The sequence below is a fragment of the Lipotes vexillifer genome, unplaced genomic scaffold (genome assembly GCF_000442215.2).
Source record: "Lipotes vexillifer unplaced genomic scaffold, Lipotes_vexillifer_v1.1 scaffold1562, whole genome shotgun sequence".
Lineage (NCBI taxonomy): Eukaryota > Metazoa > Chordata > Mammalia > Artiodactyla > Lipotidae > Lipotes > Lipotes vexillifer.
This window is the reverse complement of record NW_006771471.1, coordinates 1,724,674-1,742,921: the sequence shown is the minus strand read 5'-3', so window position 1 is coordinate 1,742,921 and position 18,248 is coordinate 1,724,674. Positions and strand designations below refer to the sequence as shown.

General features: G+C 40.9%; 1 protein-coding gene across 1 annotated transcript in view; it reads left to right on the top strand.

The window, feature by feature from the left end:
* Nucleotides 1-18,248, top strand: part of ARID5B (AT-rich interaction domain 5B) — a 43,570-nt gene that overhangs the window by 7,382 nt on the left and 17,940 nt on the right. Inside the window, exons 3-5 of the mRNA XM_007446808.1 lie at nucleotides 603-807; nucleotides 2,767-2,819; nucleotides 12,449-12,546. Coding sequence (XP_007446870.1) covers nucleotides 603-807; nucleotides 2,767-2,819; nucleotides 12,449-12,546 — 356 coding nt within the window. The remainder of the gene's footprint in view (nucleotides 1-602; nucleotides 808-2,766; nucleotides 2,820-12,448; nucleotides 12,547-18,248) is intronic.

Sequence of the window (18,248 nt, the reverse complement as noted above, 5' to 3'; positions counted from 1 at the left end):
CAGCATTGACCTGTTTTTCCAGTTTGCTGGGAAGAGTGGCAACAAGATAAGTTTACTATGAAGAAATACACTTGCCTTTCATTTTGATACAAAATGCGAAACATGGGACTGTGATTAAGAACGTTCCTTGAACGATAGTAACAGATGGTGCCCCTTAGGAAAATAAAGTGTGTAGAGAGACAGGAGAATGGTCCTAGTGGATGTAAACACTGTTTCTGGTTTCATATCAACATACTTGCAAGGAATCTAAAAGAGGCTGGCACAGTTTGGCAAACCATGGCCCACTGGCCACCTGTTTCTATAAATAAAATTTTATTGGAACACAGCCTCATCCATTCATTTACATATTGTCTGGGATGGCTCTCGTGCTAGAGTTGAGTAGCTGTGACCAAGACGATAGCGCCCAGAAGCCTACCATAGTTACTATCGGGCCCTTCACAGAAATTTACCATCTCCTGGTCTAAGACAATTCATATTCAGCGGTGCCTCTAGGAGCTATTTCAGGGCAAGGGTAGTTTACTGGTTCCTGTCCTAGCTATGTCTTTGTAAGTGTTCCAGAGCTGTGCTTGATTTGATGTGGCATATGTTTTTCCCTTTTCCAGGTGAAATGTGAGGCCAGGTCAGCCTTGACCAAGCCGAAGAATAACCATAATAACTGTAAGAAGGTCTCCAATGAAGAAAAACCAAAGGCTGGAATTGGTGAAGAGTGCAGGGCAGATGAGCAGGCCTTCCTGGTGGCACTTTATAAATACATGAAAGAAAGGAAGACGCCAATAGAACGAATACCGTATTTAGGTTTTAAACAGAGTAAGTATACTTGTTTTCATTTCTGAAAGTATCAAAACCGCTCAGATTCTTTGAATTGGGAAAAAAAAATTTTTTGACTCAGGATTATGTTGAAATCCTATTCTGGAGATGATGTTCTCTGTTTCTACTAAATCTACAAATCATCCAGGCCAGGAATTTTTCCCCCTGCCTCCTTCCGAGATATTGTTCCCTTCTGGGGCAGTTGCAGTGAGATATTTATAGGCTCGAATCCACTGATTATGACTGGAAATAGACATGTTGAAAGTTCCTCATTTTCTGTTTTGTCAGTCTTGAGTGTCTGTAACGCCTTTCTTCTGAGATAATAATATGACGTAGCTTTATCAGGCACAGATGTTGCCTGAAGAGACAGCTTTTAAAAGGAGGACATTAAAAGATGGACAAAACAACCACAAAGAGAAAACATATTTCCTAAGCCCCAAATTTGTTAGGAGATAACAAAAACCTGATGACTTCAGAGGAAACAAGAAATACACAAATTTGAACCGAGGGCCCAATTTTGAATTACTTTGACATGTACATGTAAGCGTCATCATATATTTTAAAGTAGAACAGGGAACTCTTAGCTGAGCAGAATTCCTTATAAAAAGAGAAGAAATCCAGACCCTGTCCTGATTTCACAACTGAGTATATATACTGCCTCTGTCTGGACTTCGTGGCACACAAAGCGATGAGCCCCTGGCTTGAAATAGTATTTTCTCCAAATGTATCTTCCTAGATTAAAACCATGTGTCATTTTGATGAAGAATGTCAAACCTGTATGTTTTACATAACAATTTACATACCTAATGGCAACTGGCACTGATTGCAAGAGAACACTCGCAGCTATTATAAACTTATATAACTACGAATGATTACAGTGTTTGTCTGAAAACTGGTTGCTTGAAATAGAAGTAAAATTAATGTACTATGAACAGCTTTGTTGCATTATGCATTGGTTCAGATTAAATCAAGGCTGAGGCAGGGCTCTTGATAGCTTTGAAACAGTGCGGGGTTCAACGAGGCTTTTCGAACGTGTTGTGTCAAAGAGGCTCTTTTTTTTTTTTTTTTTTTAATTTTATTCTTCATTTCCTTTACCAAGGAATTACTTGAAGTTCAATTTTCCCCTCTTGTGAAAGAATCAAATCCGTAGCAGTCCCATTCCATGGTATTTAGTACAAATGAACAGGGTTGCTAGCAATTCGGCGTAGATGTTTAATAGCATAAACACATGCATGTCCTGAGAAGAGAAAATTGTTTTTAAAAATACATATGTGCAACATCACACAGGCAAGTTAGGGGACCGAGTGGACAAATGACTCAATTGCTCTGTGAACCAGTATCTTCCTTTCCTTTGATCTGTTGTATCACTGCAGCCTCAAGGGTGACTGAAATATCTATTTTCCTGCTCAGTGCAAGGTACCACGTGCTAGTGAAATATGCTATGAGCTTTTAATATAGTGCTGCCATCAGACATTCTATTAAGAAGCTAATCATATATTAAAGTGGCTGTTATTTATTGATTATGGAGAGTTCTTATCTGAAGGAGGCATTATATATTACCCTTTAGTCAATGGCTTCTTTCTAAGGGTCCTACAAGAACAGCCCCCGTTTTGAAATCCGCCTCTTTTCCCAAGGAGGCTGTAACTTAGCTTCCCTTGGTCTGCTGATGGCAATAGGACTAAAAATCGTGTTTGTCCTTTATCCTAAAAGTAGAACTATTTCCGTATTTGTGACTGTTTCTTTTTTAAGAAATATTTTAAGTGGTACTAATATATCCTGTTGCTGAACACCCTTTAGCAAATTGTTTCCTAAGAACTTAGCTCTCTGGGTTACTGTTAGTGTTTCTTTTTTTTTTTTTTCTCTTTCTCATTGAAAAAACAAAGCAAAATGTTTTAATTGACATTTCTTGGAAATATGTTAATGCAATGCTTATCTAAATACTTATTGTCCCTCTAACAGTTAACCTTTGGACTATGTTTCAAGCTGCTCAAAAACTGGGAGGATATGAAACAGTAAGTGTTTAAGCGACTTAAATGAAATAGTTTTGCAATCTGACCCCCCACCCGCACCCTGCTGTGACCAAAATGGAGAAAATGCAAAAAGCAAACCATGGCTGACTTACCTTTTCAAATGGCTCTACACTTTTGGGGGGTTTATTGGGCCGCTTTTGGAAACAGTCCCAATTAGTTCCAGGTTTGGCAAAATTGTAAACTTGTCGTAAAAACTACAAGTGGAAAACATATGTAACTCTCCCCTGTCAGGGAAATTAGTTGGGTCTGTAATTTTTTCCCATGTTGAGAAAGGGCTATTATTGTACAACAAGCCAAGATTGCATAAAAGAAATTTCCCTTGGCAACATACCTGACATCTGTTCATGTCTAATATGGGAAATGTATTAAAGGCTTTCAAAAGTAATCAGTATTGGCCATTAAGGAATAGAATGCAGCAGAATCTCCTCTCATTCTAGGGCAAAGAAGCTTTATTAGACAAGGGTCAGTGCCACATAAACAGGAAGTTATCAAACTTATTCAGAAGAGGCTGTGACACTCTTTATCAGCTAATTCTAACTGACAGGAACGGGTTATTTTTAGCTCACAGGAAAATCTGATGGCCAGGGAGGTTTACAGCATGTATTTTGAACTGATAAAATGTTAGAGCAACAGACTCAGATTAAAATCTTGAAAGAAGAAGAGAGAGCTGCACTAATACAGCGCGCAGAGATGACGTCTGTAATCAAATCAAGTGACGCCGTCACTGGCAAGATTTTCTCCTCCACACGATGATCAGATTGAGTTGTGCAGGTTCTTATTCTACAATTGAAGAAGAAATTGGTTTTTTTCTTTCCTCACAGAGTAACCTGGGGTATATCCCTGTATCGTAGTAAAATGACAGTAAGAGACACAGAGTCAAGAAAATGAAATTCATTTTAACCCAAAATAATGAGTGTTTCTTGCCAGATGTAGCACATTGTTGCACAAACTAATGTAAGGGTGTGATGTCAGGGGCTTGGGATGGGAAAAGACAGCGAGTGTTATGTGACTCATGTAATCTGGTATTAATGTAGAGATATACCTGCTGTGAATTCTGACTAAAAATTCTTTGATGTGAGTCTGTATACGTGTGAAGTGCTTATTTAATATATGGGCAGTACATAGATTTTTATAAGGAAATCGAATACTCATATGAACTACATTTAAAGATGCATTTCATAAAATTTTTTGCTTAAAAAATTTGCTTAGAATATTTGTTTTACCAAGTGCCCTACTGAAAAATAAATAATGTAATTTTTCACTTGGTTGGATCTGTTGATAGGACAGGGAGGTTGACTCCTTCCCACTGTGGCTCATCGTTTTGCAAAATCTTGAGCTAATTATAGCTTTTGTGCACGTGAAAAAGCTGATAACTTATTCAGTGTTAGTCTCATAAATTTAGGCGTCAACCCCATAGCCTAGACTTTTAAGCCTAACTTTTAAAGTTCAGAGTAGGAATACACATTCTTATGGACCGTGACTGCAGGCAGGTACATGATATTGCACAACATTATGAATGTCTTCTTAAGCCCAGGTATTTTTTGTTATTCACTGATAGGGAGAGTGCCAGTAAATTTCACAGAATCAGTTTTTCCTGCTTTTGTATCTTCTGTATTTGCACAAGGATTTTTTTTTTTTTTTAACATGCAGTAGGAAGGTGGTGTAGAAAATACAGAAGAAACTTCTGATGAGTCTCAAGGCATTTGCAATACTCTTTGAACAAACAGTGATTAGTCTTCTGTTGAAAGAATGAATGAATGAATGAATCACACAGTCAGCAGATCACCTGACCACATATTTACTGAGTGTCTTATGTGTATAAGGCATTGTGTTAGACACTCTGGGAGACATAAAAATATCTAGGCCAGGGGTTCCAGTTGCTTACCATCCAGGAAAGGCAGTAATTACAAGACAAGGTGGAAAAAAAAAAGATCAGTGCCCGGTTCAGGTAAAGTACCTCCTCGTTTAGAGATGGGGAAGAAAGACTTACGGCTGTGATGCCTGCCACTTGAGCAGAATTTTGGAGAACGGATGGAATTTAGACATGAGAGATCATGGCCTTCTTGGAAGAGAAAATCAGATGGGGAAGCAAACTAGGTAGGTAGAATAGAGCCGGGTATAGAGAGTTTGTAACTTAAAGTAGGGTCACTAGGTGGTGGGGATAAGTGACCATGAAGGGGAATCCAGAGAGAAGGATGGAACCGAGGGAAGGAGGCCCTTGGATGCTAGGCAGTGAGGGGTGGGGCTGGGGGCTATGAAGACTGGTAACAAGTTAAGTGTTATGTTTTGCCACTTACTCTTCCCGCACTGCGTTGTGCTGGATGGAGTGGAGGAGAGAGTGACTGGGATGGGTGAACGTGGCAAGACCAGACGGGCATCTGCTTTCCATCTGGTTATGTGTTTCACGTCTCTTCAGCCAAGCCACAAAGAGGACAGGTGACCTGTGGGGTGGCCCTTTTCCTCCTTCCCTCTCCACTCACCCTTCAACTTCTCCATCCTTTGGTGGGTCCCTGCCACTCTGCACAATACGCCATATTTTTTCATCTCATCTCAAGCAGTGAATCTACGTGGCCGTCTCACTGTAAAATCTATTTGGGGCCATAAACTGAATGAAGCCAACTGGTGGGATTTTTTCCTGCCTTCTTTCTTTCCTTCTTTCCCTCCTTCCTTCCTTCCTTTTTAAAAAATGCCCTCATACTACCTGTTGGCCCTGCTGGCACTTAAGTTTGCCACTCCTGTTTCTACCTTTAAGCTTCTGAACCTCTGAAGTACAGAAAACATTTTTCTCTAGTATATTTTGACGAATAAAACTATGAGACGCTCAGTGAGGATTCAGTTTTGAAGTCACTCCAGGAGATGTATGAATAATATCCACAGTCTGAGGACTTAACCTTGTCATCGCAGCCTTACTAGAGGATACTTCTCTGTGAGATTATCTGATGTCGCAAGCAAGTGTAGACTTGTCATTTAGAGCTCAAAAGAGATCTTAGAATCTTCCAGATCAGTGAAGAAGATTCTAAAGGCCTCCCAGAGGCTACTCAAGAACTGGGGCTCAAATTTTCAACGGGGAACTTTAAAGTGTAAGTAGTTTTCTAAGTCTCTGAGATACTAACTCTGGGGTGGGGCCTGGCCTGAGAATTTGAGAATCCTTTTTTTTTTTTTTTTTTTTTAAACTGCCCAGATTATGTTAATTCAAAGCTAATGGTAACGGTGATTACTACACCTCACGACTCCTGGCTTCAGAAGCCCCCATCTAAGTCAAGTATCAAAGATTAGAATGTTGTCTTCATGCTAGTACTAAATAAAAACGATAAACATGCCAGAATATTAACATTCCTTGGCTAAGAAGTAGCAGAAAGTTTCCAACGAATATTTTTTCCATTTGGTAAAGTGGCAAAATCTAAATTGGGACCATTTTCATTTTGAATAAGGAAAAGTGTAGCCCCCTAACTTTATTTTTCGCAATTCGGCCTTTATGCAGAAAAAGATCCTTGCCCTGCTCCAAATGAAACTGAGGCACAGGGAGATGAAATGAGTTGAATGGGGTCACCATGGCATTCTTCACATTCTGAATTGCTGAGAATTTTGTGCATAATTACTTCAAGCTCCATAGTATCACTGGGAAGAAAGAGATTTATAAATTCTTTGTGCCTTCCGTTCCCAGCAGTCTCTTATGTATCTTTTTATGTATTTGGGGTGATGTTTTGGGGGAAAAAAAAGATCTAATAACCTACCTTCATTGGTAGCATCTTTCAGTCATTTCCTCGTACTTAATACGAACCTTACCAGATATACTAAGTATTAGCTGAGATTTTCTGATTCTTGAGAAAAATGTGTGACCTTAGAAGATGTGTCAAGAAGTCTGGAAGATGTAAATACTCAGTAATAGTAAAAAATTGCAAGTTTAAAATGTGTAGATATATTTCTTCTGCTGTTAACTTGTGATTGGATAAAGACATCTCTCTGGAATTCCTTCTGGTTATAAAAAGAGGCCATCTTAATTGGCTTGTTTTTGTTTGTGGTTATAAACTATTCCAAACCTTCTGGTTCGAATTGAGGATTACGGATTATTTCATTTTAGTCCTTCACAACCCTCAAATTGAAAAAAAAAAAAAAAAAAAAAAAAAAAACAGAAGTTCTATTTTAAGCCTTTACAGCATTCAACTAATGGCTATATTCTGTTCTCTTGGCCTCTTCTGCCTCTGCCAGAAATGTATATTGTGTCTCTGCACCCCTAGGTTTAGAGATCATAAACGTATTGAATGGATTTGATTTCCTAAAAAACAGTATACTGGCATTTTGATTGGTTGGCAATGAGGACCCTTCTTTAACAGTCATATATCCAATTTCTCCTTCTAAACATTTGAGAGTCTGGGTCACCTGCAGTGGAACAGGCAGAACTGAATCAAGTTTTGCTGATGAGCTAAGGAGGTCTTCACTTCAGTGTCTGGTGAAGCAATTAAAGCTTGCAGAGTAGCTTGGGGTATTACCAGGATGCGGTGTGTTGATGATGGTTTGCTAAAGTGATTTCCATTTGGCTAAACATTTGATGGCGAGCCAGAGGCAATATTTGGAGAGAGGTTGAGTCGGGAAATGGGTCTTGAGTAAATCTTATCCTAGAGGCAGAGGACCATGCAAGTGCTGCCTTCTAAGAATGTCAGCTCACAGCCCCGCCTCGCCCCATGGGTGAGACCGGACCATTATTTCCCAACTGGAAGAGGTCACTTGTCTTCTTGCTGGAAGGATTAGGCTTTGACATCAGATTCTGGCTTTGACATCATTTCAAGGCATCCTCTGAATCTAACCCTAGTTCTCTGGACAGACAAAGCCTCTCGCTTAATTCAAAATTCTCGAGGCCAAAGATGATGTCATATCGCTTTGAAAGGCTCCAGTTCCTGGAGTACTACCAGGAAAAAAAAAGTCATCTTCCTTGAATTCAGTCCACCACCCTCAAGGTGTCCTGAGGAAAAAGGCTTTCTCACAGCAGCTGGGGCAACACTGCTTGCAGGCAAACTCTCCTTCTGACTTCATAACGTCCTACACATTCTTACAGTTAGTACAATAGTGGAAGGCACTGTTGTCCTAACAGATTTCTGATGACTGTTTCCTCACCAGTCCACGAAAATACCAAAGTTATTTCATCCTAGCGACCTCAAAGGTAGAGGAAAATAAAGCCTCCAAGACTGTATCTTGGGTTAAATAGTTTTCCAATTTTTAAAAAAAATGACAGACTATTTTCATCAAACGAAATCATGGGAGGGACAGATTCCTTTCCCACTCACTGGGCCCATTTTCTTGGCAGGGATTAGCATTGTTGAGAGCTAGTTTCACGCCACCTTTTAAAACACCACATGAATTCTAAAAAGCAATTTGAAAACCACTGTACAGTCTGCCCTCTGTATCTGAGGGTTCCACATCCGAAAATTCAACCAGTCTTGGATCGGGCAAAAAAAATTTTTTTTAATTCCAGAAAGTTCCAAAAAGAAAAACTTGAATTTGCCAAGTACCGGCAACTATTTACACAGCATTTACATTGTGTTCAGTAGTATAACCAATCTGGAGATGATTTAAAGTATATAGAAGGACGTGCGTACGTTATATGCAAATTTTATATGGGACTTAGGCGTCCGCAAATTTTGGTACCTGCAGGGGTCTGTGGGTGCAGAGAGGCGACTGTATTCATAAGCAGTGAAAACTTCATGAACATGATAGGTGTAGAGTGCTTTTCACAGAGTTCCTTGGGTCTTATCCTCACTAGGGAAAGAAGTAACTATCAAGTGTCTTCAAAGTGAGATTAAGTTCCATATGCACCTAGATTGGTTTGCTTCACCTGCGTGTGGTCCACTCAGTTTTCCGTCTTGCTTCATGGTTAATTGTATGGCGTTATGAATCCTGCTAGATTGTGAACCCTTAAAAGCGGTGACGTCTCTTCCTTCTCATGCTCTCACCCCCACCCTCAACCCTCCACCCTCCCTTCCGCTTCCAAGCCTCTGTACCTGGTAGTGTCCTAGAATGGTAAGCAGCAGCAGATGTGTTGATGTCAGGAATCCAACTGCTTGGATGAATTTTCTTTAGGAAACAGACAGCCAGAGTTCTTTGTATCCTTAAAAACCTAAAATAATAGAAGGTCAGGTTGAAACATGAACGTGTCCAGGAAGCCTGAGGCTTTATGAGAGAGTTGATCAAGCTAACCCCATGGCTAGATCAAACTTTCCAGCTGAATGGGGCTGGGGGCCAGATACCAGGAGGCAGACATTGCTTCTGCCTGAGACTGGGTTTAAAGCTTACACACATCCAGAGAGGACAACAGAATAAAAACCCAAAGCCAATGCTTGCCTAGGCACGACGAAAGCCTGTTAGTACAGAAGGCAGATGTACACGGGTGGGGGCATGATGCCCAGGAGCTGTCCCAGCTGCGTCCTCCTATCTCTCCTCATAGGGCTCTGAGACCCCCTGTAGGTTTGGACAAGGCGAGGATTTAGACGTTTCTTTGCTGTACAGCCTATGGTCAGCGTTTGAATTGAAAGCGCATCTGGGCACAAAAAATAAGAGATGTGTATACCCAGGAGAACTGTGTACTTAAAGGCGTTTAGCAGTTGGAAAGAGCACATTTCATGACTTTCCTGTGGAAAGAAAATATCTCAGAATGGCCTGATTCATCCAGGCTGGCCAGTGGAAGCTCAGTAAACAGTTGAGAACCCACTTCCTTGAAGGCCCAGCCCTTGTCTTTTCTCTACTGGTAAAAACTGTATTGAAACAACAGAACCTGCTAGCGGGGGGCTAACACAGACCCCTAGCCAGATGCATATGGTTTATTAATGCCAAGTGGTGACTGATGCTGGCCTCCCGCTGCCACAGTTTCAGTCCTAGTGTGAGGAAGATATTTTCTTTTTCCTTTTGATAATTCATTATCTATTTTCAAAGAAGTTTTGTCATTTCTGTCATAGGCATGTGTTTAACAGGGCATCCCCTGGTCTGGATGATGGGTTGTGGGTAGGGAACGCGGCCAGTTTCCACACATATCCCTGTCAGCAGTGCCCTCTTGTTCATTATATTTTTCACAGTCAGTAGTACTCTGTTTATATATTTGGTCATTTGTTTATTTTTGGGTATCTGCCACTAGGATGCAGTCATCTTGGGTGTTGGGTTTTCACTGTTGCCACCCAGCTGCTAGCACAGTACCCAACAAATGGGAGATATTCAATAAATGTTTGGTGAGTGAATGGATGAGTGAATGGATGGATTCTGGTATAATTGGGACTTATCCATGATGTAATGGTGAACCTATGTTCTAACTAGAGACACAAGTGGGCAGGGTGGCAGGAACCACAGTTTTAATGGTTTTACTTTAAGAGAGTAAAATCTCAGAGCACTGGTAACCCAACCCACGCCCTTACATTCTTGCTGACCTCGTAGTGATGCTGTTTTCCCACTAGTGAGAATTTGAGAAATTGTAGCAGAAGCTATGGGTCCCACAGTTATCTCCTTCCTTTGAAGCAAAAGGCCCCTGGAGTTCTATATTGTCACCCTGCTACACTGTTCATCAGGTCATTCTGATATGGAGGCTGCTTTGATGTAGTGGAAAAAAGTCTGCTCTTGGGGCCATAAGACATCGGTACGAGTCCCGGCATTCCCACTCTGCTGCTGTGTGTCCTTAGGGAAGTCGTGCGACCTCTCTGAGACTTGTTTCCTTTGTCTGTGAATGAGATTCCTATAATCTGCCTCACAGGCTGATGGGAGGATTAAATGATACCATGGATATGAAAACTCTTTACAAAATATAAAATACAGTGTACACAAGAGATACAAGAATGACAAGAGTGATGGATTCTTTCCGAAGTGACTGCAGGAACACACATAGGCTATTTTCCAGGGCCCACACCTCACCTGAGGGAAGGGAATATGGAGATTTGTTTCAAGGGACTCAGTGTTCTAAGGGCTTTGAGGAATAAGGTAGATACTTGGAAGAAGGGGAACCTGTTTATTCTTCCGTGATGCACAGGTCTAGAATGGATCAGCCTGAAACTGTAATATTTAAAAGGTTGGAGGGAGACGGTAACTAAATATAAAATAATTACCAAAATATGTATTTTGAGTATTTTTAAAGGGGCTTGAAAAAACATTTATTATTATAATCTAAACCAAGCTACAAATACAGGAGGATTTTTAGTTATACCTGCTAGTAGATCTAAGAGGTGGCTCAGGCTAACAAGAACTGTTGAAACAAATTGGTTCAAGAATGCTTCATGGGAAATTGAACAATGCAAAACTCACACTGTCTCGAGGTCCTACTTGGGTCTGTTAAGAAGGGTTTATGGAAATGAAGGGGTTCTTTTTATTTGAAAGGGAAAGGGTACCATTTACCCTGTGATATTTAACCACCCTTCTCCTCCTTAGATCGCAACCACAGAGCCCCTGGATGCACGCTGAGATTTTTTTTCACGCGTTGCTGCCTCTGGCCCCTAAGTGAACTCCGCTGGCAGCTCTGCGGGTGTTTTTCAAAAGAAGCCTCCCGTTCCGATTGTTTAAATGCCACTGGCACCTCTGCCACGCCCTGCCCCCTGCCCATTGCACTAACAGAGTTTTTTTCCTGGAGCCCTGTTCAGAAACGTTCACAAAGATCTCAGAACTTGCTCGGTCTTCCCAGTTTCAAGGAAACACTAGATTGCTCAGATGTAGTAAGTGACGTGGTTTCCCCAAATGAATCATTTGCTAGATCATGCATCTGTTATTTTGTAAAATCTTAATTTACATATAAAAATAAAATTAAAGGAAAAAAAAAAAAAAACAAGACCACAGTATGCCTTTCGCTATGTTGCAAGCTGTTTGTTTTTATTCACCCAACCCAGTAAAATACAGAGCTTACATTTTAACTTTGGAATATGTTAATTTTCATAGGATTTGATGGATATCCCATTTTCCTGACCTAAGTGAAGAAAAATAAACAGCCTGTGACATAGACAGTTTCAGATTTTGGTTTTGTTCTGATGGTTAGAGGAGCAGGCATAAAAATACAGCCTGAGACGACTATAAATTTCATAACCAACTTGATCATTTTAATTAATTTCTGTAGGAATTGTTTTTTTAGTCTTTAAGGTAGGCAACACATCACAATAGTTGAAAAACCAGAAGATGCAAAAGCATGTTTTATGAAAACTCTGTCTTTACCTGTGTACTCAGCCACCCATTACCATATCCCTTAAGCAAGTAATGTTAATTCTGATTCATTTAAACTGGTACACTGAGATATATTTTAGCTGAAATCTTATTTTATTTTGATGCTTTATCACATGACATAAAGGAACAGTATAAGTTTGGGACCTTGGGGGCAAATAACTACATGAATATCCAGGGAGATGCCTCAGATAAAAATGCGCTAAGGGTGACAAAATGTAGAGCCCAAAGCAGAATTCCATTTTTACTGTAAAGAAAAATGCTAAAAGTGAGATCTTACTATTAGCCCGTAAGTCTCCCATGTATTCATTTGGACTTCTCTGTTTCTGGGATTCCAGAATAGACCGTTCTCTTCTGACTGTTGCGTATGTGTTGAATCCTGGCACTGTGGATCTCTTATGATGCAAGATTAAATTTCTCATTGCCACTTTTTTCAGATAACAGCCCGCCGTCAATGGAAACATATTTATGATGAATTAGGCGGTAATCCTGGGAGCACCAGTGCCGCCACTTGTACCCGCAGACATTATGAAAGGTAAGGCACCCTTTCTTGGAAAGTCATTGATTAATTAAAAGTGTGTTAATTGGAAGTTAATTGGTCCAGCATAAGACCCTTTTAGGAAACAGAAAATACCCCTCTGGCATTTTACTTTGCATACTGCCTTGTGATTTTTAGGGAACATGGCTTTCTCTGGTTATAAGGGATGAAATTAGGTTAAGTTCGTTTAGTTTGGTTTTATCCTGTGACCACCTGCCTGATAATACTTACCCCTCCCCCACCCCCAAGCATACATTATTCAATATGTTCTCTGTACTCTGTAGGTTTATTTACTATGAGAACTTTCAGCTTCTGGAAAACTTTGAGATTCTGGGGTCTGTGGTGTTACTATGGGGTTTGCCATGTAACTGCATTAATATTGAAAAGTATTAATGTTGGCTGTATTAATATTGAAAAGTAAGCATTTTTTTAATAAGAAAATTGGTCCCAGATAAGATCCATTGTTTTTTCCCATCTTGGTGTTTTTCTTCTAATGCTTTTGACCCAGGAAATCCTTTCTTGCCAAGCTCTGTGTGGTTTGGTTTTCTGATAATTTCAGCTTCTCTCAGAAAGGTGATGATAATGCAAACAAGAAATAATGCCAAATTGGCCTCCTAGGAGGGTTGTATCCTCAGGAATTCTTCCCCTTCGCATTAGGACTGTGTTGCCCACAATGCTGGAGACCAGTTAGCATAAATCACGCGTTATCCTTGCTCTGTACTTCCAGCCCCTACTTAATTTCTTTAGGTCATAACAACTTCCTTATCACTGGCATTTGCCTGCAGTAGTGTTGACCGACTTGGCTTCATGGTTTCAAATTCAGAGCTTGTGAGATCCAGGTAGAGGTGTCTGTGTTTTAATGATGGCCATGGATGGAATGAAGTCAAGACACGGTCAGCTGAGCAAACGGGCCAGTTAGCTTCCTCCTTTGAAAACTAAAACACAAGTGCTAAATTTGATGGTTGCTCTTCACATAGTCAGTTACCATTCCAACTTCAACCCACATGCTCAACATCCGTCTCTGGATCATACAAACGCATCTTCAGATAATGTCACCTCACACATCAACTCTTAGTCATATTTCTTTTGAGCCCAATTATATTTTTATCTGCATTGCACTTAACACAGAGCCTCTTTTAGCATGGCCATTCAGTGAAACTTGGAATGTTTTTATAGGTATAATCATAGAAAACTGAGCTGGGTTTAGTACCCTACGAAAAATTCTCACAAAGTATTCCCAAGAGATTGCCTTACTTGACAGTGTTATAACGCAGAAGGATTTTTAAAAAATTGATAACAGGAATTCAGATTATTACTTTTAATAGCATTGTTTGCAGTATACTGCACGAATTTTTAAAAATGTGTTATTTCTCGCAGTATTTAATACAAAAGCCCACACCCTCACTGTACCTAACACTTAACAGCACTGGAGTTCTAGTACGAAAAGGCACTGGTACTTGGGATGAGTGTTCTGTAGTGTCGGAGGTACCATAGTCATCTTGTTTTGATTATGAGTCAAGGCTTTAATCAAAACATTTTCATTAGCAACACACTGTCTCTACTTTCAGATAGTGAACCTCCCTTAGCTCCATGTGCCAACGTCCCCAGCATGTGAACCATCGCACTTAAAGGACCAGATAGCAATTAAAATTTGAAAAAGGAGTGTTATCTCAGCTGGGAGCTGGCTCACCTAGTTAGAGTGAAAAATTAATCAAATGTATTAGAAAGCATCACATGGTCAAAAAACAGATAAGGTTTGGGATAGAAAAAGGATTGGATTCCATAGTAGTGGGTACGTGTGTGTGTGTGTGTGTGTGTGTGTGTGTGTGTGTGTGTGTGTGTGTGTGTGTGGCTGTGTGTTTAATTTACTCAAGCAGTTGTGTGGATAAAAACAGCTTCAATCTTAAATGAAATGCCAAGATATGTTCTTTTGAAGGTTGTGTACTTTTGTTTTATGATTTACCTCTTCCTGGAGTAACAGAATCCCACATGTCTTCAGCCAGTCAAGATGGAAAATTCTAACAGAGATACCGCCAACTTTAACAACTAAAAACATTATTAAAGATTTTTAGAGATTTTTCTTCTCTCTTTCTTGGGAGCAGACTTCGTAAAGGTTTAGTCTCCCACTGGAATACATTTTTTGAAAAGCTATGTCGGTTACTCCTCCAAATCTAGAATTTGTTTGGTCAGTGTATCAGTCAGGATCCAGGAAGGAAAATAAAAATCCACACTAAGTATTCAACAGAGAGAATTTACTGTAGGGAACTGCTTAACAAGCGTTGGTGAGAAGCAGTCCACTAAGGTGGAGGCAGTAACTATAGGTTTCCCAGGGTTGAAGGAATAGAGAAAAGAAGGTAGGTTATCACCACCCAGAAGTTTGGAGAGTGGACCTCACCAAACTGGGGTTCAGATCTCTCACAGGTAGAGGCGCCCAGCCAGTACTGGTCCTTCAGGGGCTCAGAGGAGAGGCACCGTGGAGCTGGGCGCAGACCTGAAGAGGCATGCTCTGTGGCTGGGGCCAGACCTCAGAGGAAACGCACTGAAACCACTCAGGGATTGTTGAAAGACGCGACAGGGTGGAACCAACTGCTGCTGCTACGTCACTGTTGGGTTGGCACTGAAATGGACAGCAAGCAAAAGGGAAGGTGGTCCCTTCTCCCTTCCCCTGGCCTGCTAGGGCCCCACTTGCAGAACCCCAATAGGAAGACAGCTGACAAGAGAGACATGTAATTTATGTTGTCCCGGTCCCAGCATCACCAAGCAGAGCACAGGAGAGTGGATCTGGAGTTGAGAGACAGTAGTCAGCTGTGGGCGCCCCATGGGGCCCCCAACATAGAAATCCCTGCACAGAACCTGAAACCCAGGTTGGAGCACAGCTGTTCCAGGGTGATTAGCACGGTCCTTAACCCGTTCTTGGCATTTGCATTTCCTTTCTTTGTCTTAATTTAATTTTTATTTTACAGTGGAGTATAGTGGATTTACAATGTTGTTTGTTTCAGGTGTACAACTAAGTGATTCAGTTATAGATATACATGTATCCATTCTTTTTCAGATTCTTTTCCCATATAGGCAATTGTAGAGTATTGAGTAGAGTTCCCTGTGCTATACAGTGGGTCCTCATGTATAGTGGTGTGTGTACGTTAATCCCAAGCTCCTGATTTATCCCTCCCCGCCATATTTCCCCTTCGGTAACCATAAGTGGTTTCTGATATCTGTAAGTCTGTTTCTCTATGGTAAAATAAGTGCATTTTTATAATTTTTTAAAACTAGATCCCACATATGGGTGATATCATGTAATATTTGTCTTTCTCTCTCTGACTTACTTCACTTAGTATGATAATCTCCAGGTCCATCCATGTTGCTGCAGATGGTATTATTTCGTCCTTCTTTATGGCCGAGTAATATTCCATTGTACATATGTACCATATTTTCTTTCTCCATTCCTCTGTCAGTGGAAATTTAGGTTGCTCCCATGTCTTGGCTATTGTAAATAGTGCTGCAGTGAATATTGGGGTGCATGTATCTTTTTTTAAAAAGAGTGTTTTTTAAATTAATTAATAAGTTTGGGGTTTTTTTGGCTGCTTTGGGTCTTCGTTGCTGCGCGCGGGCTTCCTCTAATTGCAGTGAGCGGGGGCTACTCTTTGTTGAGGTGCTCAGGCTTCTTTGTGGTGGCTTCTCTTGTTGTGGAGCACAGGCTCTAGGTGCGCGGGCTTCATTAGTTGTGGCACGTGGGCTCAGTAGTTGTGGCTCGCGGGCCCTAGAGCACAGACTCAGTAGTTGTGGCTCATGGGCTTCGTTGCTCTGAGGCATCTTCCCGGACCAGGGTTTGAACCCGTGTCCCCAGCATTGGCAGGCAGATTCTTAACCACTGTGCCACCAGGGAAGCCCCTGTATCTTTTCGAATTATGGTTTTCTCCAGATACGTGCCAGCAGTGGGATTGCTGCATCATATGGTAGTTCTGTTTTAGTTTTTTTTTAGTTTTTTTTTTTTTTTTTTTTTGCGGTACGCGGGCCTCTCACTGCTGTGGCCTCTCCCGTTGTGGAGCACAGCCTCTGGACGCGCAGGCACAGTGGCCATGGCTCACGGGCCCAGCCGCTCCACGGCATGTGGGATCCTCCCGGACCGAGGCAAGAACCCGTCCGTGTCCCCTGCATTAGCAGGCGGACTCTCAACCACTGTGCCGCCAGGGAAGCCCTGTTTTAGTTTTTTTTAAAGAACCTCCATACTGTTCTCCATAGTGATTGCACCAATTTACATTCCCACCAACAGTGCAAGAGGGTTCCCTTTACTCCACACCCTCTCCAGCATTTACGGTTTGTAGATTTTTTGATGATTGGCCATTCTAACTGGTGTGAGGTGATACCTCATTGTAGTGTTGATTTGCGTTTCTCTAATGATCAGAGATGTTGAGCATCTTGTCATGTGCTTTTTGGCCACCTGTATGTCTTCTTTGGAGAAATGTCTGTTTGGGTCTTTTGCCTGTTTTTTGATTGGGTTGTTTTTGTTTTTGTTTTGATATCGAGCTGCATGAGCTGTTTGTATATTTTGGAGATTAATCCCTTGTCGGTCACATCATTTGCAAATATTTTCTCCCATTCTGAGGGTTGTCTTTTCATTTTGCTTATGGTTTCCTTTGCTGTGCAAAAGCTTTGAAGTTTAATCAGGTCCCATTTGTTTATTTTTGTTTTTATTTTCATTACTGTAGGAGGTGGATCCAAAAAGATACTGCTGCGATTTATGTCAGAGTGTTCTGCCTGTGTTTTCCTCTAAGAGTTTTACAGTAGGCATTTCCTTTCGCCATCTAAGTCCCTCTTGCATTGCTGTGGTCAGATACAAGGGATGTCATGAATAATGAGTAATCTATAATAGTTAAATCAGTCATCTGCAAATATTGGTATTTTTTGAAAGAAATCAGACTCTACTTACCGTAATGCCACCCTCACTCATTTGAACCACGCTCTAAAGGAGTCACCCATACTCCTGTGTGTTGTCGTGGGGAGAAATGTCGTGGGGAGGAATTACTGCGCTAGATGTCTTACTTCTCTTTGATGGTTCTACCAAAGAAGGGAAGAGTATACACTCAGATCTGTCCAGGGACTTGAACCAGTTATGCTCTGGTCAAAGAAAAGGCTGAAGCTCTTGACTACAACTGTGTTGAGTGATTTTGGCAGATTTCACTCATTCTTGCTAGTTATAGGCTGTGCTAACACAATTAAAAGAGATGACTAGATTGGTGAAGGGCCATTGTCTTCCAGAAGGTTCAGGGAGTTTTAAAGGGTCAGGATTTTGTGAGCAAACATCTAGTCTGGAGATGCCCTTGGAAATGTGTAAAGCCTTCCAAACCAGATGAGAATGATTGGGAGTTCCCCCTCTGCTGCCGGTTCGCCTGGGCTCTTGTTTTCACTCTAACACAGGGACTGGCTCCTTTTCCTATTTCCCTACCACCAGCTTTGCTTTGCTAGAAGATGAAGCAGCAATGAGTGATCTACTATACATTATCCACTGATTTATTTTTCATGCAGTGTGGTTCATGCTTCCAGTCAATGTTTTCATTTTCCAACAAGAAAAAAGTAGCCGGTTCCCTCAGTAAATGTTACTTGTATATATTAGTTGGGCACTTTTGGTTTATTAATGAGTGTAATAATGAAAGTGCAGGTTGTTGAAAAGAATCAATGTTGTTTTTATTTAAGGCATAGCA